This window comes from Homalodisca vitripennis, chromosome 5 (genome assembly GCF_021130785.1).
Source record: "Homalodisca vitripennis isolate AUS2020 chromosome 5, UT_GWSS_2.1, whole genome shotgun sequence".
Classification (NCBI taxonomy): domain Eukaryota; kingdom Metazoa; phylum Arthropoda; class Insecta; order Hemiptera; family Cicadellidae; genus Homalodisca; species Homalodisca vitripennis.
In genome coordinates, this window is record NC_060211.1 from 50,093,391 (window position 1) to 50,120,195 (window position 26,805).

At 34.1% G+C, this 26,805-nt stretch overlaps 1 protein-coding gene across 1 annotated transcript; it reads right to left on the bottom strand.

The window, feature by feature from the left end:
• Window positions 1-699: 699 nt before the first annotated feature.
• LOC124362142 (dihydrolipoyllysine-residue acetyltransferase component of pyruvate dehydrogenase complex, mitochondrial) lies at window positions 700-25,978 on the bottom strand. The gene is made up of 9 exons (XM_046816374.1): window positions 25,764-25,978; window positions 20,193-20,362; window positions 17,619-17,755; window positions 15,030-15,290; window positions 13,987-14,163; window positions 11,173-11,366; window positions 6,675-6,837; window positions 1,734-1,873; window positions 700-1,063 (listed from the first exon to the last, which is right to left on the bottom strand). The coding sequence occupies exons 1-9, from the start codon at window positions 25,865-25,867 to the stop codon at window positions 937-939; spliced, it is 1,473 nt and encodes a 490-aa protein (XP_046672330.1). The 5' UTR covers window positions 25,868-25,978; the 3' UTR covers window positions 700-936.
• Between the last annotated feature and the right edge of the window lie 827 nt (window positions 25,979-26,805).

The window sequence follows — 26,805 nt, forward strand, 5'->3', positions numbered from 1 at the left end:
AGGCGGTGGGTGGGGATGTATATAGTTTTTTTCTAATTTTTACTCGGGGAGGGGGGAGTGTTAACTGTTGTGTAATATATCCGTGTAATTGATGTACTATCTACGTGTCATTCATGTACTATATACGTGTAATTCGCAAGTGTTTGTGCCGAAACCTAGTGCGCTGCGAGCACATACAACACGGTGACCGGCACCCGGTGCAGATGACGAGCAGACTCGGCACGGACATGACGTCACCCGTTGCGGCCAACGAAGCTTCCGGGATACCTTGGACAACCCTTTCGGCTATCCTGACTCCATTTTGGGTAAGTAAAAAACAAAAACAATTCCCGCATTTTCTGTCGCAGTAATTTTGTCATCTGCAGTGAATGTGTCAATGAAGCTTCTTTTTGTGTCCTATTGCTTTCAGGCAGAAACTTGGTAGTTAAAATCGATACACTCTTCCTCAAGACAAAAGTTGTTTGTCAGTGACGCCAAATCTCACAATACAACTCACGTTCATAAATATTGCCCTGATGCCAGTTGAACTGAAACGAAATCTGACACTATGCCAGGCTCCACAAATACGAAGAAGTTACTGTTGTAGTTAACTTTTATTCACATGAATCTGGAGCAAATACATAGAATAAAGCCAATGGCTTAGAATCCCTAGGAGAGATGGTATAAAATGAGGTGATGGGTATTTAATAACACAAAGGAGAACTAACAGATCCACATTTATTTTTGTAACAATTATATATATATTATAATCTATATACACGTATAACTGATGTTCCAAAAGAAACAAAGTACGGTTTATAAATAAACGTGTTTTTATTCAGATGGCAGTAGTTTTAAAGCTAACAAATGCTCGTTATCCACTATGGAGTAAAAAATAAAAACAAATTCCTTAAAGCACATGTATGGAGGAAGATATTTACAATAATGTGGAGGTAACTAGAGAAGCATGGTCTCGGGCTGTTCGAGGAGAGATCGGAAGGCCGCCAGCCACTGTGCCCCGACAGCGCCGTCCACCACACGGTGGTCACAACTCAGTGTCACTGCCATGAAGTCTGCAGCTTTTCTGCAACAACCAAAACATACAGTTATGACCCGCAACACTTACATAATTTCTCAGGAACAAATTCGATTTGTAATCAAATGCAGAAGAAACTTTTTAAGTGTCATACCATTTTCTGTATTTTTTGTGTGTTCATAGAAAAAATATACAATTCTGTGGAAAAAATCCATATCATGAAACCCTATAGGGAGAATATTTTATATTTCAAGAATTTATATTAGCAAAGTTTTGACATATTAAAATTTAAACACTTAAATGTAAATAATAATAATTTTAGTTTACAAATCATTATTTTAAAGTAATATTTATATAAACTTATGGGCATCCACTCAATTTGCTCCAAATAAAATTTAAGATATCTAAAATCATCCAGTTACTTATGACTGATTTATCTAAGGCGCAACACACACTCTATTTTGCTTACCAAAGGTCATAAATAAATACATTTACACATTCCTAAATATTCATGGCACTTTCCTAAACTGTTATGTCCACAATAATGAAAAATTAGACAATAGAATTCCACGTTTTCGATGGTATGGATATATCCATAAGTCATGCATTAGCATTAATGTCTTGTAAGACACGTTAAACTCTAATAAAAAACTGGATAGGACAATCAGATAATGTTATAAATAATAATGATCAATTCTTATAGTGATCAATAAAATACCCTGTAGGTGATGTTTTATCCGGAATAATCCTCTTCTGAACAGAGCCTACTGCAAGAATACAGGCTTGTGGAGGGTTGATGATTGCAGAGAAGTTCTTCACTCCAAACATACCCAGGTTAGAGACAGATATTGTACCACCCTGTACATACATTTAGCATTGGTATATATCTGTGCAGAGTTTTGTAACAATCACTAAGTACAGTACATTGATTGACCAGCTGACCCTTAGCCCATTAACTCCAATTGCCTGCTGCAAATATTGAGACATTTCTTTAATAATTTACTGTATTCTGATTTCAAGCACAATAATCTTAAGCTTAATAATAACATAAGTTACATGGTTGTTTTTCTGCTTTCTTTTACATTATAATGTTCTTTAAGCTCATATCTATATCTTGGGACAAAATAAAATTGTTTGACTTACAAATCTATCAGTTAAAAGTATACATCATAATCATGACATTTTCCCCTAATGTGTTTTAAGACTGTTACAATTGTAATCTATCTACTTATACGAGGCATGGTTTTTAAGTGCCCGTTTTGTTTTAGACAGTAGTAGTTCGCATGCATACCGCAAAAAGCGAATGCTGTCCTGAACCTCCAAACAGAGGAATATAAAAATCAAAGATTTGAGTGTGCAATGAAGTTCTTGACTCGTTATCATGAAGAAGATGATGGTTTCTTTAGTCAGATCGTAACTGGAGACGAAACATGGGTTTCTAATATCACGCCCGAATCGAAGCAAGAGATCATGGAATGGGGAGCAAAATCATGGCATCTGTGTTTTGGGATAGGCATGGTGTTTTATTGGTCGATGTCATGCAACGAGGAACCACTATCAATGCAGAAGCATACTGCCAAACCCCGAGAAAGCTACACAGAGTGATTCAAAACAAAAGACATGACGTGCTGACAAAGGATATTGTCCTTCTCCATGACAATGCAAGACCTCACACTGCACGTCAGACCTGCTATTTATTGGAAAGTTTTTGACCACCCACACTACAGTCCTGATTTTGCACCAAGCGATTACCATCTATTACTCCACCTCAAACAACACCTCAGTGGCAACCGTTACAATGATAATGACGACGTGAAAACAGCAGTAAACTCTTTGCTATTGGAGCAGGCAGCAAGTTTTTATGAAGAGGATATTTTAAAATTGGTTGAGAGGTATGATAAGTGTTTGAACAAACTTGGCAACTGTGTTGAAAAATAGAGTGATCCAACTAACTAATTTGTTTTAACGCATTTACCACCCTATTGTCTATTTCTTTGAAACAGTATTAATCATTAAATAGTACTAATCCAAAATAGTAAATGAGAAACTAGTTGAATAAGTGAATGCAAACTTTTAACTTCTTCCCACAAATACGATGTTAAAGAGTATATCCAATAGTCCTTCCTAAATTTACAGCATATGTATTTCCGTAGTAATTTTCAGTACCGTAAGTAAATAACTTTGTTTGTGATAGCAGTCCCCTAATAGAAAACAAAACTTAGGTAGATATGAAACAGGATAATAAAACATTTCAATCCTAATGAGAAATTACGAAAAATGTGCTAAGATTGTCAGTTAATCTATCTTTTCTGATGATAAAGCTAACACTCATCTCATTTAGAGGTGTACACCACACATCACACTACAAGAATAAGTTTAACATCTTTACTGGGAGAGCATAATCAATTGGTATTGGAAAATATAGAAAAGAGGTTTTCTATACAAAAACATACAAGTTTTATAGTTTATGACAAAAAAGTTTTTTTCATAAAAAAATGAAATGTAAAATGTATGAATGTCCTCTCAGACCCAGTTATTTGTACGAAGCCGGAAAGTATGCTTCAAAACTGTTACTGTATTCAAAGAAATATATACAAGACGGTATAATAAAGTTACATAGGTGGACAAGTTACAGTCTTTGACGATGTAGGTTGAGATGTGACGCAACGTTTCAACTCCGTATGTAAAATCTACAGTAGTACCTGAATGTACTTCATATGTTTTAGACCATTTAGAACATTTTCAATATATTTTTTTAATGAAAATTTAGACAAAGGAAATGATAACATAATTGTCATGAACATGTTAAGGTGTTAAAAAAACAATAACACACCCCTTCGAGAAATTGCTCTCTTCTTCTGGCTTGGAATTCTAAAATTAAGGGACATGCGTGCATTACAATTAATTATCAACTTAACAACAATGGGACTATAAATGCAAGGAAACCAACCATAAGTCACTAAAGTACATTTGTGTATTACCCTGACTAGAGTGTTAAGAATTCTTGATTTGCTAATTTTTATAAATGCTCACAATAAAAGAAGAAAGCCATTTTTTTGCAGTATCAAACAATGTTTGATGCTAAAGATGTGTTGACTTTTGTTTATAACGAACATGTTATTCTTTTAAAATAATCCATCACCAATAAAAAAAAACCTACAAATAAAATGGGTTTAACCCATTGCGGATCGTATTGTTTTGGCGCGAGGGCACCAGTGGGCGCGAATTAATTCATGGTCAGCGGCCGCACGAACAGCAATGATGTGCCACATCGTATCGCTCGCTATTGTATACTAGAAAATTCAGCTGCGAAGGTATTCGTTCAGATGGAACATGGGCCTGCTGGGGTATCCGTGATGTAGGAACGATAACACGCGAGCAAGGTTACGGCGTGGCAGGGATGATGTCTGAATCATAGTCTAAATAAAGCGGCTCGGGCGAATCGATTGCAACATCCGGGCCATTGTCTAGACTAAACCCACCAACATGTACGTCTGCGTCGTTTAGTTGTGTCATTAACCTCAAAAGTATTATAATACCAACTGAGGAAAACACCCAATCAGAAGCGCTAAAAAGCAAAGAATAAACTCATATGAATGATTTTTCAACTTCGACATACAACTGCGATCTGTAGGATATTTATAAAACTTTTGAAAATTCTAAACGTAGACCGTTGTTAAACACTCTTAGTAGACAAGTGAAGACGATCGCCCGATCTATCAGACATTAACAGAACTATTTAGAGGGAAATTTAAAAGCAGACCGCTTTTGCGACCTGAGCTCGTCACCGTGCCGTTAGGCCCGGCCGCTGCGTGACGAACCCAGCTCGTCAGTGATCCGCAATGGATTAAATGTCAGAGGTAACTGGAAAGTCAATTCATCAAGTATGTTTGAAATTTTTAATAAATTCAAGGTATTTTATTGGGCAAAACTAATAAGTTTCAACTCATTCAAAAAAAAAAAATATTAACTCAATTAAAAAAAAAAATTAAATGTAAATTAGAATACTTGTATTTAATATATTAGATGCATAAATTTAATTGCCTACGGCGTTTTCGGGTTAGGCAGTTATCACAAGATAACCAAATCGAGCACGGCTGCCGCTTGGATAGATGACTGCTGAGCGATCCTGTTCTTACAAGCAGCCTGCCTATCCGGCCACTGGTGGTGGTTCAGTTGTCACCTTTAAGTCATTGGTCCTTGGTTAAGTGTTAGAGAAGCTTCTTACCCCTAACCTCTCCTGGTAAAATAAGATATTCTTTACTTTTAAATATTAATTAACACCTTTGGTACAAGACATTACTACATTTAGTGAAAATTTGATATGAACACTTTCAGTCCCAGCAATCTACATTACAGTAGAACCCCTCATATCCGGCCACCACGGGACCGAGCCCCTGGCCGGATAACGATTCGGCCGGATAAACCAACCTACAGTACACAGCACTTGACGAAACAAAACAATTGTACTGTACTGTACTAACCGCACTGGAAATAATCAACGAACTGTTTACAGGTTAAACCTATTAGCTCAACTGAAGTCAACACAGGAAAATGTAAACAAATAGATACACCAAAATAACGCAAGAGTCGTGGGAGACTAGTGCGTGCAACTGCGCGTCTGCAAGCCGTGGTAAATAAATTTCGATATTGGCTTGCGGGAAGTGGCCGGATAAACCGAGGTGCGGTAAAACCGAGGCCGGATATGAGGGGTTCTACTGTAATCTGCAACAAGTGATACATTACTCATTAACCCTGACACAACATACTCATTTAGGGCTGAGATTGTTGAACTACATTTATGTGCTGCAGACTTATATACCTAGACTTAAAAAGTTTGATAAAAATCCTTTCAATCTATGATGCTGCAGAAATACAGCATGCAACAATTTAACTAACAATTAACTCATACCATCGTAGCTCCCTCCCAAGTGCTATCTATATCACTTTAAAGAGCTGACCAACTTTTAAGCGCATCACATAGTTTTTTTTTTTTTTTTTTTTTTTTTTTTTTTTTTTTTTTTTTTTTTTTTTTTTTTTTTTAATTATGTTTTAGATACAAAAATGCTTTAAAATATCATTTATAAACAAATTTTTTCTTAGAAGAAAAGTGCTTGTTGACTGGCAGAGTAAAAATACAATTAATTTTTTAATTCATATTTTCTTATGTAGTATTAAAAATTACAAAATATACAAATTTTATTCTAAATAAGATAATTGTTGCAGCAAAGCTTTTTGAACAGGAAACAAATCTGACAAGACAACTGACTTGTATTTCTCATACTTCTCATAATCTTCTGAATTAGTACTTTCCTTTCCTTTAATGAATAGAAGAATTTTTCCTACGTTTTACTTTACAAAGAATGCAAATATTGAATAGACTGTTCGTTTGTATCATGACAAAACGAAAATATATCACAGTGTGAGGCTAGCACTTTAAAATGGTCCATGACATTGCTTAGTGCAACAATAGCACTTTGAGTGTTAAATACACTGGATAATGATACAATTATACAGTAACAATATGATATAATATTATTGTATACTTATTGTTATAAATTGAACACACTAAGTTGTTCTTACTGGCGCTTGTACATTTTGAAAATTGTTTGTAAAGTTGTAAAGTTACAAACTAACTTAATCTATGAATTAATTGTACCTGGAATTCTTGTGGAGTTAACTTCCCTTCTCTAGCTTTAGCTGCCAACCTCTTCACATCACTGCTTATTTCTACAAGCCCTTTCTTGTCAGCGTCGAAAACAATGGGTGTAATCAAGCCCTTATCAGTGCTCACAGCAACACTGACGTCGACCGAATGAAATCTGAAAGCAAAATAGAACTATTCACATACACATACATAGATTTTATGATTATTTGAAAACATTACTAACACAAATAGATCTTGAACTAATCCAGCTAATGACAATTTTTTAGCTGAGGAACAGACAGATTCTTTGTCATTAGCTTCATGAAAATAATATATACTCTAGATAGGATTCTGCATCTTTGATTATGTACCACTTTGCTTATATGTCTGAAAACTAATCAGTTTGGGACAAAAAACAATCAATGCCTCAATCCTATTTTACAAAAATAGCTTTTCATCAATTATGTTCCCTTTTATCGAAATTACTAAGTCATTGAGGGTTTATGTATTCAATCATTTGATTTGTCACACAGCAACAATGATGTGAGATTGTAGTATGTTATTGATCAACCATTTTCATAATTGTTGTGAATATATTTTCCATAACTATTGTTTACTAAAGACAAACTAATTTGTAGGAACATTACACTTTCACCATATACACACGTGATAATGAAATTTAATGGCATATACGTTCTTCAAAGTAAAAAATTGAACTACATACATCAGATTTATGTGAAAAATAAGATTCTTAAAATTCAGTGTATTTTAATGTATACATATAACCACTGTAACTGAATAATAGTGGACTAAAAATAAAATGTCTGGACAAAAAAATTCTTGATTCCCTCTCACTCTTCCTTCATCTCACCTTTCAACTTTCTTCTCTCTCTATTTTGTACATGTGTTTTAAAAAAAAACAGCCGTTTCCCTCTGGAGTCCTGTAGTTTGTGCGATTGAGTAATGAGCAAGCATGCCATATATAACTCCTGGGGCAGATGGAGTTTTCCCAGCCCTTCTTCAAGAGGGGCTGGACATAATATAAAATACTCTTTGCATTCTGTTTAGAAGCAGTTTCGCCTTAGGATACATACCAAAGAACTGGAGGACAGCATTAGTGGTGTTGTGCGGAAAAAAGACAGGGATCCGACTGAACCCAACTCGTACAGATCCGTAAGCCTAACCTCCTTCATGGTGAAAACTATGGAAAAAATAATAAACAGACACATAAGGGACGTAATATTACCAGATCACCCACTTAGTCCCACACAACACGCTTACATAGAAGGTAAATCAACTACCACCGCCCTCCACAGCTTAGTGGGAGAGGTGGAGAACACCTTTGAAAAAAGGAAGCCCTAGTCAGTGTCTTTATGGACATTGAAGGAGCTTTCGACCGAGTAGCATATCAATCCATGGAAACTGCGATGGAACGTTTTGGAGTTCCCCCAGATGTAGTCAAATGGATAGTAGCCCTCCTAAAAAGCAGACAAGTAAAAGCAAAGTATGGAGACGAATCTGCCGCAATTACGGCCCAGAAAGGCTGCCCCCAGGGGGAGTTTTGTCTCCTCTCCTGTGGGCGATGGTGGTGGATGATCTCCTAAGCAAAGCAGAGAAGAGGGGAACTAGGCTACTATGTTATGCGGACGACCTAGTGCTTATGATCAAAGGAAAAAACAAAGGCATGCTGGAACGCCTCATACAAAAAGAACTAAACCTCATAAGCAACTGGTGTCATGGGGAAGGTCTACGGATCAACCCATCTAAAACAAATATGATTACCTTTACCAGGAAAAGAAAGTTCCAGCTAACACAACCTGTTCTGGAGGGAATCAGCATCAACCAAACAACAGTGAAATTCCTGGATGAAAAGCTCACTTGGAACTCCTATATTGAAAATAGGATATCCAAAGCAACAATGGCCCTTGGGGCCTGTAAAAGACTTTTTGGATTTAAATGGGAACTTAAACCCAAAATGATATATTGGATTTACGAAACCATAATAAAACCAATGGACACATATGCTGCCTTAGTGTGGTGGCCGAAAGTAGAACAAACAACAGCTGCTAAAAGGCTACAGTCTTCAAAGGCTAGCTTGCTTAAGCACCACGGGAGCGATGAGCTCCTGCCCAACACTAGCAATTGAAGTGGTCCTGGGATACACTCCTCTGGGGCAGGAGGTGGTGAGAACAGCCGCTCTAAGTGCAATGAAGCTTCTAAGAACAAAGGTAATAAATGCTACCTCCTTAGAAGGCTACATGAAGATATTGCAAAATTTTCCTGAGGCTGAAATGCTAACCAAAGTGTCAGACGCAATGGTCAAGAAATACTCCTTTGACAAATTATATATGGTTTCTATCGGAAGTAGGGAGAAATGGCTTAAAAAGGAGGCTTACCCTACAAAAGAAGTCCTGAAGTTTTACACAGATGGTTCATGCCTTGACTCTAGGGCAGGATACGGAATACACGGACCTGGAGTTGGCATGGCTGTGCCCCTTGGAAGACATGCCACGGTTTTTCAGGCGGAGGTCATGGCAACAGACTCATGTTCCAGAAGAATCATACAAATGAGGACAAAAGGATTAACATACCTAATACTTTCTGATAGTTAGGCTGCACTGAAGGCACTTTTTAGTTTGATTCGAAAGCGGTCTGGGAATGTAAGAATGCTCTAGCAGAGCTGGCAATGAATAACAGAGTAACACTCGATTGGGTACCGGGTCATGAAGGCATTCATGGAAATGAAAAAGCATACATCCTCACCAAAAAGGGAGTGGAATCCACAATGGTGGGGCCTGAGCCAGGTTGTGGGATAGCCTTCTCCAACATTAAAGCTCTGGTCAAAGATTGGGAAAAGAAGATAAGACACAATAATTGGAGTAGAGCCATAGGATTAAGACTATCCAAATTGTTTATCTCTCCTTACGTTAAAGGGTGGACAGCTCTCTTAGACCAGAATAAGGAGGATATAAGACTGATATTAGGAATGTTGACAGGACATGGCCCTCTAAGAAAGCACCTTACGAAGGTAGGCCTTAGCCAGAGTAACGAGTGTAGACTCTGTGGAGAGGAGGAGGAGTCAGCAGAGCACATTTGGTTAGACTGTCCTGCCATCGTAGAAACTCGGAAAAGATACCTGGGAGCATATCTCCTCAACCCCAAGGATATCAGAGAACAGGAGCCCTCAAATCTGATTGGTTTTTGCAAAAGCCTCGGACTTTGAGGACACAAAATTAAAGTAAGGGAGGCGCAAAGGTCCTTTTAGGACTAAGCGCGGGGACAAACTGTCCTTTTCCCTCAGGAAGGAAAAAAAAGAAAAAAAGCACGCCATATCCCGGCATTCCTTGCAAACACATACATAACACTTACAGCTAATCTATAAGTGTCAGTGTGCGTATTAACCATGTTTAAGATTATTAAATCGCCCACCGCCTGTGAAATTTGCTAAGTGATATGTTTTTTGATAGCAAGAAAGATGTTGGCTGCTGACATTAATCGTCAGCTTTGTGAAGTCTATGAAGATATCACACTGACTGAAGGTAACAATCGGAAATGGGTAAGAAAATTTAAATGGGGAAGAAAGTTCAAGTCGACCATCCGTGGTTACAACAAAAGACATGGTGCCAGCAATTGACTCAAAAATTCATGAGGATAGGCTACTGACAATAACTACTCTTTCCATGTAAATTTCTTTAATGTCTCATTCTGTAATTTACAGTTTTGAAAACCTAGACTTCAGGAAATTGTGCTTCCAATGGGTAACCAAACCTCAAAAAAAACATAAAATCTAGAAATTGAACAATTCATTACCATTTCTTACTCGTGAAGAAGATGAAATGTTGAGTAAATTGTAATAGGAGATAAAACATGGGTATCCCATACAACCCCTGGATCAAAGCTTCAGTCAGTGGAATGGCAACACACATCCTTTCCTGTCAAGGTCAAGACCTAACATAGTCACAGCGAAAGATCATAGCAACAGCTTTTTGAGTAGGCAGGGTGTTTTGCTGGTAGCATGAGGAACAACAATCATTGCAGAAAGTCTACAGCGCAACCCTAACCAAGCTTCAGCGAACTAAACAAAACAAAACATGCAGCAAGCTGACAAAGGAAATTTTACTCCTCCACAATAATGCCAAGCCTCACACTGCTGTTCAGACCAAAATTATTGTATCTTTTGGATTGAAAGTTTTGGATCATCCACTATATAGTCCTATCTTTGTCCCAAATGATCTTCACCTTTTTTGTCACTTGAAGTATCAGGTTAGCTTAAATAAACAAGGTAACTATGGGGAAAATTATTTTAAATCGAAAGAAATTAATAGATTTGTAAAAAAAAAAAACTGATAGAGTTTATATATATATATATATATATATATATATATATATATATTAAACTGTTCTTCTCACTCTAACATCACTCGTATTCTTTGTATTTTCTCAAAATAAATTTATAAAAGCTTTCAAATTCATGACTTAGTTTAATATGACTACCTCTAACAGTTCTTACTCTCTGATAACAGAGTCCATCCAGTAAGAGTTAGCCTCAGGAACTTTCTTTGATGCCAAAGCAACAGCTTTAATGACGAAATCATTAAAGCTAAGCTTGACACCTTGCTTCTCCAGCATGGTGTTCATCTTAGTCCTAAGTCGCGTGACTTCATCAATGTTGATGTCTACGGACAAATAGTAATGAGGTATTGTCTGGAACAAACAATTATATATTAATCTTTTACTGATTAGGTTGTATAATAAAGTATCAAATTTCATTTCTATTGAACTTATTAACCCTTCTCACGGTCATTACAGGAAATCCAGTACAGTAAAGATGACTCCCACATGCATATGACAGCATATCTCGCTATTCAAGTTTTTGTCCTCAATCGTAAATTGAAGTTTGTAAAACTGGTGATAAAATGAGTGAAAATGTTAACTGACCATCGGACAACAGGTGTGCTCTATTCGTAATTCTTGCCCTTATGATATCGATCCTAAACTAGGTATTATAGCAACCAAACGCCATTTCCCACTGTAAGCTGGTGCGTTTGACAACTTTTTCTGCGTGAGGAAGATTGCAGTGCAGCTCTTGAGATCAGTGCACAAGCTCTGTTTCTATGTCGAATTGCACGCTATATGTTCCATCTGAACATTGTTTACAGCAACTGTAGGATGACTTTAATTGCGATTTCAATTTTGTGTTTCTTTTATTATGATTGTATTTTTCTGTCTTCAGTGAATTGGAAAATTTCATGTGTTGTTTTCTACACATTAGTTTATTTGTAAAAAAAATACTTTTTAAGCCTTAAAAAATAGTTTTAATTTTTTTTTACTTTCAAAAATAACTTTACAAATCTTAATTCAAATAGAATTCTTAGCAAATTAACATTAATGTTTTAAAAGCTAATTGCACACTAAGGAGAAATATAGAAATTTATGAACAGCGCTATAAGTGTTAAAAAAAGTATTTAGTTATATATGTTTAAATCTTGTTATAATTAAACGATTTATATAAATATGCACTGCATGCATCTTCCCTGTTCCCTTTCAACACACATATACCTAAGAAATCCCCACTAGGTTCACAACTGAAAGCATAAATAGGCATCTCTCTAACTGAAACTCTCATAGGCAGGTACTGGTTGCTGCACAAATGCCAAGTACCTAATGACCACCTAAGTGGTTGTCCCTAAACCTCTGAATGTCTCTCTTCTTCTAAATTTTATAATTAAAGGTAATACAACATTAAAAAATGCACCAAACAGTTTCAAAGTTCAATTGAATTGACTCTGCTCCTGAAAGGAACCTTTCTAGTGTTCGAGCATTTCACTGCTATTAAATGTAATTTCCCTGACAGTAATTACAGGTATGAAACTTTCCGTAGACCTTTAGTTATCAATATGTATGTATATATATATATATATATATATACATACACAGGATGTTCAACTTAAAAAAGGCCTGACTGCTATTAGATTGTACAAAATTAATTTTTGATGGGAAATGCGTATATTTGTGCAAAACGGGTTAAATACTGTTTCTAATGTTGGTATGACTGGAGCTGGAGTGGGGATGGCTTTTTATTCCCTGCATATTGCAGTTGAACCAGTGAAGGTCAAGCATTGAAATTTGAACAAAGTAGGTTGCATATTAGTGTATTGATGTTAAAATGCTCTTAACTATTGAAGAATGTGTATTCGTGATTGAAACTTATTTAGTAGGGAAATCTCCTGCTGTGTGTCGGCAATGATTCATGGACAAATTTGAAAAAAGAAGCACTAGTTAAAAGTATAATACAGAAGTTTTGCTAAAAAGTTTCATGAAACAGGGTCAGTGTTAGACAAGCGTCGTGAGAGGCAGTGGTCCGTTTTAACTCCACAGGTCATTCAGGATATAAAAAAATCAGTTACGAGACCTCCACATAAATCTTTGCAAAGACTAAGCCGGGAAAGGATCATTTCAACTCACACTGCTGTAAGAATACTTAATTGTTATCCATAGCAAATGTAAGTTTTCCATGACACTACTGCCAATGGTTCAAGACATTAATTAGCGGCAAACATTGACATTTTAGATAAAGTGTTCTTTTCAGATGAAATTTGCTTCCATCTAGGAGGTTATGTTAATAGCCAAAATTATCGGAACTGACAACCCGCACATTTTCATCGAAACTCCCCTACAACTCAAAAAATAGGCGTAGGTTGTGCGGTTTCAAGGCGGAGAATAATAGGACCTTTGTTTTTTGAAACAACTGTGAATGCTGCCCTCTACTAAGACATTATCCAACAGTTCATAGGCTTATTGCAACTGGATGAGCGTTAGTTACTGCTGTCTGTAACAGGATGGTGCCACTTGCCATGCAGCTCGCTCTAGTATGGTGATGCTACAGGATTTTTTTGATGGAAGAATAATTTCAACAGGCCATCACGATCACCTGATCTGTCTAGTATTGGCATCTTTTTGTAGGGCTACTTAAACCAAATTGTTTACAGTAGCAATCCTCATATCCTATTGGAACTGAGGACAAACATTACCAATGCAATTAATGAGATAATCAGCTAAGAAGGGTGGCCAGGAACATGGGCTTACCATGTTGACAAGTGTATGAAAATGGATGGACAACATTTTTAACATTTGTTGTAATTCAGAACAATGTGTTTGTCAATAAATAAATTGTTATTTACACAGATTTGGGTCCTCTTTTTAGTTGAACACCCTGTATAATAATCTAATTAGAATTAAAGTGTAAAGAGACTGTATTTAAGCACTAATAACAAAATTGTGTAATAATTAAAACATGATTAAAGTTCTTTTCACAATATTTTACCTGTTTGGACTGCAATAACCTCTTGGCAATGACAGCACGTATGTTGGAAACTTGCTTGTCCACGTAAACAGCCCCCTTAGCCAAAGTCGCAGCTGCTGAAGACACAACTTCAGCTGTGGCTTTACCCAGATCTTGAACTTTGATTGAGCCAAACAGTCCAGAGCCACTTTTGATGCTCTAAAATCAATAAATTGGTATTTAAATGGTCAAATCGAATACAAATATAATACAAACGGTATTAACAGTGTACAATATCCTTAATGCTGAAGGTATGTAATTTGAATTTATCATTTTCCACGAATTTCTAATTATTGCATTGGGTAAATATGATCTCCTACAAATCCTTTATCCCTGCAATTTGAAAAAACATGATAACAGGTGATTTAGTCATATTCTAGTGGCAACGTTCAATATCGGGTCTTTAAGCACGGCGTACGTTTTTTGTTATTATGTCTTTAAAATATGCTCAAAACATATTAGTATCGATAATAATGAAAGAAAGAGGTTCAATTTACTTAAATAATAAACTTTTTGATAATTTTCTTGTTCTGTTACATATCTATTATGCTTTGCAATATCCTAACTGTTTTACGTCTTGTATATTGTACAAACAGCATGCTACAATGAATCAGCTAGTTTAAAAAGCTGTTTTTATTCTACCAAACAGATGTTTAAAAGTATTACAAATAGTAATTGTATGTTTTGATGTTGTTGTGAACATGTGTTTTGGTGAGCTATTACAGTTTATTACATTCCTGAATAAGATGGTATAGCATATAAAATAATTATTTAATATTAAACATATGATAATAAAAAATATAAGGCAAGTCCGAGGTACAGGAAACAATCAGCCACTGAAAGGAATTTGATCATGAGTTCTAGGGTTAAGAATCTTGCCGAAAACTGAGTTATAAATCATTCTCAAATTAGTCATTTTTATTTGCAAATAATCTCAATCTTAAAATTCAACATAATATAATGTAACTGTACAATCCTTTCGTATTAATGACAGCAAATTTACTGATTTGTATTTGAATTATTACCTCTAAACTGAGACCCTTTTCAGCAGCAATTTTCTTGGCTAAGGGGCTAGCATACACACGAGAGGTTGACGCTGGAGCAGCAGCTACTACAGGAGGTGCATAGGTAGGAGTAGGAGGGGGAGGGGTGGCTGGGATGGGGGTGGGTGCAGGAGCAGCTGGGGTTGGGGAAGGTTTTGCTGCAGCTGGAGCAGATGAACCATCATCTTTGTAGTCTTTAAACGCTTCGACATCGCTTTCATTTTCCACAATAATACACACAAGCTGTAACAGAAAAATATTTATTTATTACTTTACATACCAATAATTTAGTAGAACAGAAAATAACAGTAGCATATAGATGGTATTCACCTTTTAATTCAAGAGACTTGTTTAGAATAGAAAATACAATTTAAATATATATTTTTTAGTACACATATGAAAATCCAGCATAATAAATGCTAGGTTAGTGGAAAAATTACACTAACACCCTATTAGACCACCCGGCACATCTTGACGATGAAAGAAATATTTTTAGTTTTGAAGGGAATCATAAAGAATTTGAGAGATGGGTATTTGTGTATTAGTCCTTGGGGGAAGAGTGCCCTATATTCAAACAAACCTTTGATTGTACTTTATGACTTGATTTTGAAGTTATTTATCTCCGTGATGGCATGCACTGTGGCCATTTGATGTTTTGTTAAATAATTTGCTCACACCTTGTTAGATTGTCTCATACCCTCATAGTATAAATTCTTTTAATATAACAATATTTTTGAGTATTATTTGGTAAGTTATATTAATAAATGGGTTGATATACTTCAGTAGTATTCACTAAATATTATTTTATCACAACATCATGCTAAATAGTAGTTTCATTTAGCTTTGCTGCGGCACGTACCATAAGGAAATTGCCATGTCTCTGAATTTTTACTATTTGACCTTCTGCACCAAATCTTTGGTGATCATTCAGGATCATCCACTCTGTTTCTCAGTATGAACATTCTTATGGCCATCTTTAAAGATTGTACCCATTTGAATGTTATTCCATCACTTAAAATGTTTTGTCTATACACTTCACAATAATGACTGAATTTCAACTGCTTTCACACTTTTAGCACCAAGAAAAAAAAACATCAAGTACTTCACAGTCGACAGTATTCTCAATTGACGGGGGTATTTGAAATATGCATTAACAGATTTAAAAACGATCAAATTATGCTATAATTACATCTGCAGCCTGTTAACAGATAAAGGCAGACAGTGCGCAAGTGCAGGAAACCGATCGCAGGGCTGCAACACCAGAATTTCAAAACAGTACTTACTTACAAAAACATGCTTCATATTATGTCTACACCATTTTTATGTGCACCAACATATTAATGAATTACATAATTCATCTCATAACTATTAATAATTTATTGTTGGACTTCCAAAGAAAAAGTTAAAACATTACATTTGAGTTTGCCTTTCATTATTATGAAATAAAAAAATCTTATTTAACCACTTGTATAACCATATTAAAAAGCAAATATACTCACTTCAAGTGATTTTCTTTTTAAATTTTTATTACATTACAGAAGTATTATGATGGCAAAAAAATATAATTTTTGTGTCCAATTCTGATGACTCATAAATTTGCTTTTTTCTATCTGAATATGTGTGCACAAGCATAGACTGTGACTAATTGAATGAAACGATGTATACTGGATTTTTATAAATAATTACTAGACACCCATTTTTTAGAATTTTTGAATGATGATCATGTTTTGGGTAAAAAAAATTGAGAATGTTTTATAAAATAATTGTTTAAGTACACATTAGTGTTTAACAGCCATAATATTTGCATCAATGTTTAATTATTCATATCAAATTATATAGTTACCAAAACAATACAGTACACATATCTGTAAAAATACGTGATCAAATATATAAAAAAACTTAATTTTTACTCTGGTTAAAATAAAATAAATGTAAAACATGGTAGAGACTACACAGTGTCTGATTCTTATAGAATTCATCATATAAATCTAATTTAATAAATATCTTCAGCAAACCTTTATCACATTTTACAACGTTGAACATGTTTCTACCCAGTAAATCATGATTTGAACTTGATGATGTAATGTTTTTTTGTAAAAGCAATATTTTTGTATTGGTGATTTTAATTATACTTTTATAGTGTATAGCTCATTGAATGGTTTAAAATGACATAAACCAAATCTTTTATTAACTTTATTATTAAGATTTAATATTGATTTTGAAGAAAAATACAATTTAAAACATGAAGTCCAAAGTATTAAATCACAATTATGTAGTATGGAAATTTTAAGTAAAGGAAGAACATATAAATTCTATTTATGAAACCAAAGTATTCAAACAGTGTAAAATTTGTACAGTTATGGTTATTTTAGTATTGGTGTGAAAAGGGTGTGTTTCATTAATTTTCAAACAAAAGTTTGTGAAATCTTTTGAAATTATACAGATTAAAAATAATTTCCAAAATATTTTTTTCCATAACTGTAGAATATAAATAAACTAGATGTGACCATGGGTGAAATAACTTATGAGAAGAATATACTTTTTAATACTTTTAATACTCAAACTACTTACCTTACCAATTGGTACATCTTTAGTGCCAGCCTTTACCAATATTTTTGCTAAATAACCTTCTTCAGGAGTTTCAAAACCCATTGTTGCTTTGTCAGTTTCAATTTCGGCTAATAGGTCGCCTTCATTTAATTTATCACCTAAAAATTTTAAATAGATTATTTAAAAAGTTGTGTATATTAGGACACAGTAACTTATAAAAAAAACCATACATAACAACTTCATTTAGTTGTGTTACCTATAAGGCATTCTTTTATTTAAAAATCAGTAATTGTTAACACTTCACTTGAGAAAAATTAAAATAATATAAAACAGTATTGTAACAGATGAATAAGAGTATGAATGTGATCTTTTTACCAGTATTTTGGAAAAAAATTCCATTCATTACTTAGATGACAGCAAATAAAACCTCATTGGGCTACAATATATTAGAAACATGGCTTCTAGTTATATGGCATAGCTCTTCGGGAAAGCTCATTTGGAGTTACACAAGTTTTTATATTGCAAAAGACAGCAATATTAGATAGTACTGGAATTAGAGATACTCAGTATGCCTTATTTCATTAGTCTTAGTATTTTAACGTTACCTTACATGTAATTTATATCATACCTCTTGTTAGTGTATGTTAGACTGCACTATGTAGATTTTAATTTAAGGAATAGTAACCACATGTTCAAATCTAGAAATAAAAATCTTATGCTTTTACATTTCAGTAACACCAATAGCAGCTTCATGCATTTTGGCATAAAACTTTATATCAAATTCCCTATAAATATAAATGCAATATCTGTAAATAGATCTTAAAAAGTGTTTTTTTTATAGTTTTGATGGATTTTATAGTACTACGTTGGATGAGACAACAATAATAATACTTACATAATCATAAGGGCCCATTTTATTTATATTAACTTAAGTATTAATACTGTGTATATACACAAGGCCTATCGACAATATATACGCAAACTGAGGCCATAAAAACTTGATTTTGCATAATTTAGCCTATATTGATTTTGTCCCATTCAAAGTACACTTCATCCATTGCTATACACTTATTCAATCTGTTTTTCCACTGTTTATGCACCCTTAAAAGTCCTTGGAAGTTAGGCTTTTTAGTTTCCTCATTGCTGCTTGCTTCATTGTATCCAAATCTTACCAGTAATGTCCCTTCATCACATTTTTGCATTTTGGGAATAGGGAAATGTTGCAGGAGGTAAGATTTGATGAATAAGGAGGACGATCAAGGATTGAGATTACATTTATTTAAAGAAACTTGCTTTGTGATTTTAGTTTAATGTCATACTTGTAAAAACCATGATTTGTTACCAGTGATTACCCTATTGAGAAATCCAGCCTTGTTTTCAAGTGAATTTTTTTACACATTTTCAAGTCGGTGACATATTCACCTCTTTTCAACTTTTGATCTGGCGTCAGCAGCTTTAACACGATTTTTTCTTATATTTCTTTTGACTCAAATATTCGGTTAAAATAGTGTGCACTGTTGATTTTCTTATATTCAGTTCATCAGCTATCGTTCGGACAATTTTTTGACGATCGGTGAGGACAACGGACCGCACGTGATCAATGTTATCTTCAACACAGGTAGTTGAAGGTCGCCCCACCCATGTATCACCCGTGGCGTCTTGTCGGCCATCTTTAAAATGCTTAATGACTTAAAAACAGACGTTCTCTTCAGAGCATTATCACTGTAAACAGCTGTCAACTATCAATAATTTCTTTATAACTTTTATCACACTTCACCAAAAACTATATTGATTTGTTGTTCCTTGATTTCCATTGTTCATGTCCATTTTTGACAAACAGTAAAAACAAGGACTACAGAAACTAACATAACTATCAACACACGCACAGTTCGACGATCTGCCAAGCACTGACGACTCATTGGGTCTCAAGCAATTATAATCCTTGTCATGGCCAAGTTCGTGTATTTATTGGACAGTCCTTGTATATTTCTCAGTAATACACCATAAGCTACATTGAATTTTTAAAATTTTATATTATTTACTTTATTTAGTTAAACATTTTCTATGCAACTGATTTATTTGACAACGCCTACTGTGATATGCATTATTTCAAGGCAACATAGAAATTTGAATTTGAATTCAACAATTGGTGGGAGGAAGCACCGATCCGATCTAAAACAATCAATGTTTTTTTACTCCTTAAACCTTTCAACTTATTCAATAAACTGTTATCTAAAGGACATCTGAAAATAGAGAGAGTTAAGGCCTCAGAATATGACTTGATAAGGTTGAACTCCTCTGAGTGAAAAAAGAGCAGGACAAAAATTGGATGAGAATTCCAGTTTATTGAATTTTAATTTGCAGATGCAAAATTAGTGTTTAAAAAATAACTAACTCAGATGAAGTAAAATTATTTGCCCTCTTTACAAGAGCTGCCAGAAATTCTCGGTGTTATATATTCAGAGAACCATACTTAATAATATGGTATAGATAACTACTGTATGCATGTTCAGTCTGATGATACTTGCAGAACAACCAATAGTCCTCATACTGCTCCATGTGACTACTCTTTCTACTAGTATTCAACATCCTCACCTTCCTTTTTCGCCCAGGATACAATTGTACCCATCTCCATAGTGGGAGAGAGGGCTGGCAGTAGTACTTTGTTATGGTTTGGATAGGCATCGGACGAATAGTACCTATACTGGTATAGATTCTGTTCATGCAGTAACCCTCTCGACTGAGAGCAGGCAGACAACGTTACACTGAAACAGAGATAAATATGACATATTATTTTGCCACTGATAATCTCCTACTTTTGTATAATCTTGAGGACCCAACCCACACTCAAGGGCTACGCTGTATTAACCTTCAAAGTGCTCTATAGTCCAGGCAGTTTCCTGGTACAGACTGGATGCAGGGACTCTTGTATGATCATGACGCCTATCTGTATCTCTTACTTTGCGGGATTGGTAACTACATTAAACCCCTAAGAGGGTTGGGATTAAGTTTGAATGTCCTAATTGCAAATCACTTTTACGTTACTTTGTATGGTTAATGAAAATAACGGTACTTTGGGATTATACCGACCACACCAGTATGAAGAACACAAAAATAGAAATTTATAGAAACAAACATGATAGAACGAAAAAAACAACTCTTCAATTACAAAATTACAAACTTACAAGCATTTCCAGGTATTGTGATCGGTATTGTTGTCGCTGTTATCTTATCTTTCTCGAGAATCCTGATTACGGCAGGCCGCGCGGCATCACGTGATTTGCACGGTACATCATTGCCTTTCCATTACAATTCAATTTATATTTCTGATTAGCCCCTCTAGAATTTGATATTTTACTGATAGGTACTATCTCGAGGGATGTTTTTCTTTCGTCGACATCAGCGCGGGGCAGCACCGAAGGTGCTGTCGAAGCCCGCGCTGATGGCCGGAGGCACTCGCATTTTGGGTGGCGGAATGTGATCAAGAATAAAAACAAGTTTTGAGTGTTTTTTTAATAAAAAGTTTAGTTTGGTGAATGTTTGTTTTTGTTGAATTTTTGTGTTTGGAGAAATGTAGAGGTAAAACACGGAAGTACAACAAAGCGATGCACCAGCTGAACGGGCGGCGAGACTCTGCAATCACGTTATCTACTAGACGCTCGACTTTGACCTCTGTCTGAGGATGGGGAGGTGTTTGCGATAAGACAATTCCTGTTTTATATTGACGAAATATTGTTCTACGCTAATCTAGTAATCAGTAGAAACGAAATGTGAAATAACGATTCATGTCTGGGTGTAGTCAGTATAATCCCAAAGTACCAAAATAACATTTATATAACACTGTGAATAATGAGATTTGTGTATATGAAACTCATTTGTTAATATGTACTGTTGAAGAGTTACATTTGATTCAAGATTGAAGATCTGATGATGAGGAAGGAAGGGATTACTCTAAAGGAAGGTGTTGAGTTCATAATCACTTGTTAATGATATAACTCTTATTATATTATTGAAAAAGTTTGAGCAAGAATACCTAGTTGTCACAAAGCCCTCATTGAGGTAGTGGCTCAGTCCTGAGCTTATAGGTTACTGTTTAACCAGTAGCTATCTACAATTGGCACACATGTATCTTGTCAACTAGATAAAGAATTTGTGAGTTTAATTGTTTGATGAGGAGGGGCACAGCAGACTAACCTCAGCATATTTTCCCCTTTAGTTCATGCTGTCAAATTGGAAAAGGATACATTGCTAGTGTCTTATATGATATTACTTCTTATAAGAAATTGCAAATTTCATGACTAATTCCAAACGCAATAAAGAAAAGATTTGTGTTAATCTGTGAGTGAGGTACTCTATTAGAATGATCAAATATATGGAACCTTTTCCTTCTACAGGCTGTCTTAAAGCATTCCCAAACCAGACAAAGTAAATTCTGTAGAGTTAAGAGGCATAAGATCGGCCTGACTATCAGATACTATCAATATCCATTGATCGACAAAGTTCTCAGTTAAACCAATCTATACCTAAAATAGTTACAGATTTCGGCCTGTGCAGTCTTCATAACATAACATAATTGGTACTTATGCCAAATTAAACTTAAGAATAAATCTCTGACAACTATGACTAAGAATAAATATACAAAATAACAAAGTTGTACAGCATTAAAACTGGAAATCTTTTTCTCATCGTTCTACATATATGCTGTGTGTCATATGATCTTGAGTCAACCTCATATTATTTTGTCATTGCTGATATCAGCCGTAAAACCACCTTTGGATACATAAAATAACAATAAGTGAATGTAGGGGTTTTGATCTGAAAGAACATTTTCATTAATGTAGACTTTCTGAGAATAGTTCCTATAAGGATAACAAAATTATCAGATTGTTTCCAGGCATCAGTGTGGGCTGTGACAAAATAACATTAGAGAGTAAATAAATACAGTAAATTTACATAACCAGAACTTCCTACTATCTTACTTAGCCTAAGACCCATCAGTGACAATAAATGCGAATGTATAAATAAGGCAAATGGACAACCATAACATTCGACAAATGTAATAAAGAAAATAAACAAACATAAACCAGCCAGAAGTGATCCCTGCTGGGTAATCAACTATCGATTATAAATATCTAAAATATTGAAAATATAAAAACACCTATAGATGTTCATAATTAATAATTGCTAGCTGCCTTTATTTTACAGAAAAACAATATTATTTAATAAAATCTTAAAACTCTAAAACGTAATTCAGTTTGACATTACTGTTTCAAATTAAGTCAAACAAAGTAGAATCATAATACATGGCCACAAACACAATCGAATCATGGTTATCGAATTATATTGAGACATCGATATTCATGATCATCTAATATTACTGAAAACATGTCAGACCAAATAACATAGTTGATATTTCAAAGAACATATAGTTTTGCTGGTTTTTAAGCTTAAAAATTAATAAATTAACAATAAATAAAAAATCTATCTATACTATCAATATTTATAAAATGTTACAAGCAATACAATAACATTTATTTACCTTTTATTAATTTCAAGAATAAACACAATTTAAATTTGAATTCATTTTGTATAATAATATTGAAGTAAATTAATAATTAGGCTTTTAAATTGTATAATAGAGAAGCTATACTTTTATATTGAAAAGAAATGTATTTATTTAAAATTATATTGAATAACTATACTTTATTTATATGGCTTTTGAATAAGTAGTACTTACAATCACTTTACAGGGTAAACATGTGTGATAGCTTTATCAAATGCTCAAATGAATTACCACCACAGTTGATTGGCAATGTATTCACTCCTGAGATCAGTTTTAAAGGATTTCTTTGCAGTTCTCAAATTAGCTATTATTGTCTGAGTGTTAGTAGAAGTTCTTGCATCGAAGAAGTTTGTACTGTGGTAAATTGTCATAACCTTTTGTTTTTTTTTTTTTTAATAAAAGAGGCTTACCATAAATCCATAACAAACATTGTTTCTTGTTTTACATGTTAAGATTCTGGGGAAAATTTCCGAACAGAATCTAACATCTCTTTGCTTCTTTTTGGAAATGTATACATTAGTGTTTACCTCTAATGTAACAAGTTCTTTGTTGCACATGTTTAAAAATACATTTTGTGTTAATATCTGCATGTTCATCACCATTGTTCTTGCCGATGTTATTAGCCTACTCACTACATACATGAAATAACAACAGTGGCAATGACATCACTAACTTACTCAGTACATAAATGAATAAACAAAGCTAGCTATGATTAATTAAGAATTTTTATAAGTAAAATGTTGTATTTGATAGTATCGATATCTATAATCAATTATTATGATTCGATTGTCATGGTGGCCACTTATTATACTTACAGCCAAATCATGTGTACTTGGTTTTTAGAATAACTGCTGGCGCCCGCAAGTATAATGCCAATGTAAATTTGTTATTTATGGCACAATGTGTCAGACACGTTTATCCTTTAGTAGTATAACATAACAAAATGTTACACTGTTTTAATTTTACATTTTATAAATATACATAGTCTAGATAGTTTTAATTCATTATTAAATAACTACTTTTTAAGATACAAAACAGCCAAACTATACTATAATTTGTAGTATCCAAAACATAATTGGGTTTCAGTAATTAACCTATATCAAGGATTGGTTACTCATGAATATCAATAATTTAATAATCTTAAGTATCGATGATTCGATTGCTGTGGTGGCCGATAATATACTGCAGCTGACACAATTATGTAGGCCTAAAAGAAATTGATTTTTCAATACCAACTACGAATCTTTCCTAGAAAAGCTATGGATAGATAACATTGAAAACACAAATAACCTGAAACAGTGTGAAAATAGAACAAAAAGAAATTTGTATTTTCCATAATAAAAACCACTATTTATAATTCTCACTCACTAAAACTGGTTTCGTTTAGGAGAATAAAATGTATTCGGTAGGGTACGATAAGCGGACCCGGTTTTTTATATCGAAGAATGTAATCATCGATACATAATATTCACATCTCAAACCCTAGACTTTCAATCGATATAAAAGTATCTATAGTCCTCAATAACAATCATATGTATCAAATTAAAATATGAATTAATAATTTCCAATGATGAAACAAATTATTATAAGAAAAATTAGGAAAACTGAAGACGACCATATTTGCTACTCTCACAGTTACAGTTGTTTCTTTCCCACAAATTTCATATAACGGATTTTTCGGTACGAGTCCAACATGTTGAAGTCACGTAGAACATGTCTTATCATCTTTCAAAGCAATGTCGTGTAGTTTTCTAAAATTGACCACTGCCATTTTTAATAATCAAATGTTACTTATATGTAAAGTTGAAATTACCTTACGAGTATTATTTGAAAGTGTTTACAGCTGTTGATATGGATTATTTCAGTTATTTGATTAAATTAATTAATCAGTATCGATTGATTATATCGATGGTTATGATTAAATAATATCGTTTGCCAATTTCGATATAAAAAACCGGGTCCGTTTATCGTACCCTACCCAATGTATTAATAGCATTGAAATTATGATTGGCAACCTCAGCCAATATTTTCACTTAAACCAAAACAAAGAATGTAGATCTACCATACAACTATATGCTTTGATATAGTAGCCTACAAAGAGAAAAATTACATTTTATATCCTGACTTATAAAGCAATGTTTTATATATTTCCACATTTTAAGACTTAAATATAACAAGTTTTAATTTATAATGTTACTTTAATATTATGAATATATTAGTTCTGAAGCTTTGACTTTTACAACCTTCTCCTAAATAACTAAAATTTACTAAAATTACCAAGATTTGGAGGAACAATTAATTTATTTTATCACGTGATCTACAAACTAGTGCCTTTTGAGCTTTCTCTTAATAGACTAGATTTTTGTTAGGCTATTACAATAAAACATTGAAAGTATTGATTATTCTTTCAATGTGAATCATAGCTCTGACAAACTAAGCTACTAGAATATGCAAAAGATTTATTGCAAAAATGGTTGCTGGCTTTAAAATAACTAATCTATCAGCAACGTTATCTTAAAAATTACCATAACCTTCATTTGCGACCTTCATAACCTACCCTTACAATACTCATTACAATATGTTTGTATATCAAAATAACTTACAACCGCTGGGCCTGGAAATATAACGCTCGTTGAAGCTGAAATGTCTTCGGTATTTGTATTTGATTCCTGTGAATTAATTTACGTACAACAAAATTCCTCCACATTTTATTAAAATTATGAAACTTTACAACATTAAAAACAAAACACAAAGTCCAATTAGAAAGGATAGAAGATTGAGACAGACGGACAGACAGGGGCAGACGATATTGTAAGATATCAAACTCAAGCACAAATGGAGAGAAACAGTGCCTTTTTCCATCTGTCTAGAGTACTTCAATAGAATATACATGTTATAATATTATGATAATCTATCAAATACTTCTGCACCCTGATGAGCTGAGAGTGACAATCAAATCAAATCCTTCATTGCCACTATCCAAAACAGAGAATATGCATTGTCAAACACGTACATATCTTTCTCACGCTCTCGTTTTATAAACCTCTACTCTTTTTTTTATTTATTTATTTCTTCCAACGGTACATAACCATTTAGCCTATGACTAAAAAAATGACTTATTTATCTAGGTGTGGCGTGACGACCACACGTAGTTTAATTTTAAATGTTCTCGGGTTCTAACTCGGACACGGTGATGGAAACTAGCCCAGGTTGCTGCAATAAAAATGCTCTCCTCGGTTGCCCAAATAAAACAATTTAATTTATTGCGAAAACAATTTGAATTTTATTGTATAACTTAATATCAGTTCAACAATTACAAATTTAGAACGGGAGAGAGAGCAATTTCACGCGAGTTTGACGCGTTCAAAACCCCGACACGACTGCGACTCAGAACAACGAACTCCAGGGAGCAGCGTTGTTCCAGACGCTACCTCAGCAAATTCCTGCTTGTTAACCACCCAGTAACTGCGCAGCTGCTCTGAGTATGGAAAGTTACCAGGCTTACTGCTGACAGACCTGGACTTACAATTCATGTGCTGAATTAAAATATATATCTTCTCCACCTGCACTGCTTAACCTAATAAGTCTGGCTGCATATATTCACTACTCGTTACTACAATTAGATGTTATGCTGAATGAAAATAA

Excerpts from the sequence above, each read along its gene's own strand:
- LOC124362142 (XM_046816374.1), bottom strand. The coding sequence starts at position 25,867 with ATGTGGAGGAATTTTGTTGTACGTAAATTAATTCACAGGAATCAAATA. Across the intron at positions 20,363-25,763 it reads TATTTCCAGGCCCAGCGGTT|TGTAACGTTGTCTGCCTGCT; the intron begins GTAAGTTATTTT and ends TCTCTGTTTCAG. Across the intron at positions 1,874-6,674 it reads TAACTCCACAAGAATTCCAG|GGTGGTACAATATCTGTCTC; the intron begins GTACAATTAATT and ends ATGTATGTACAG.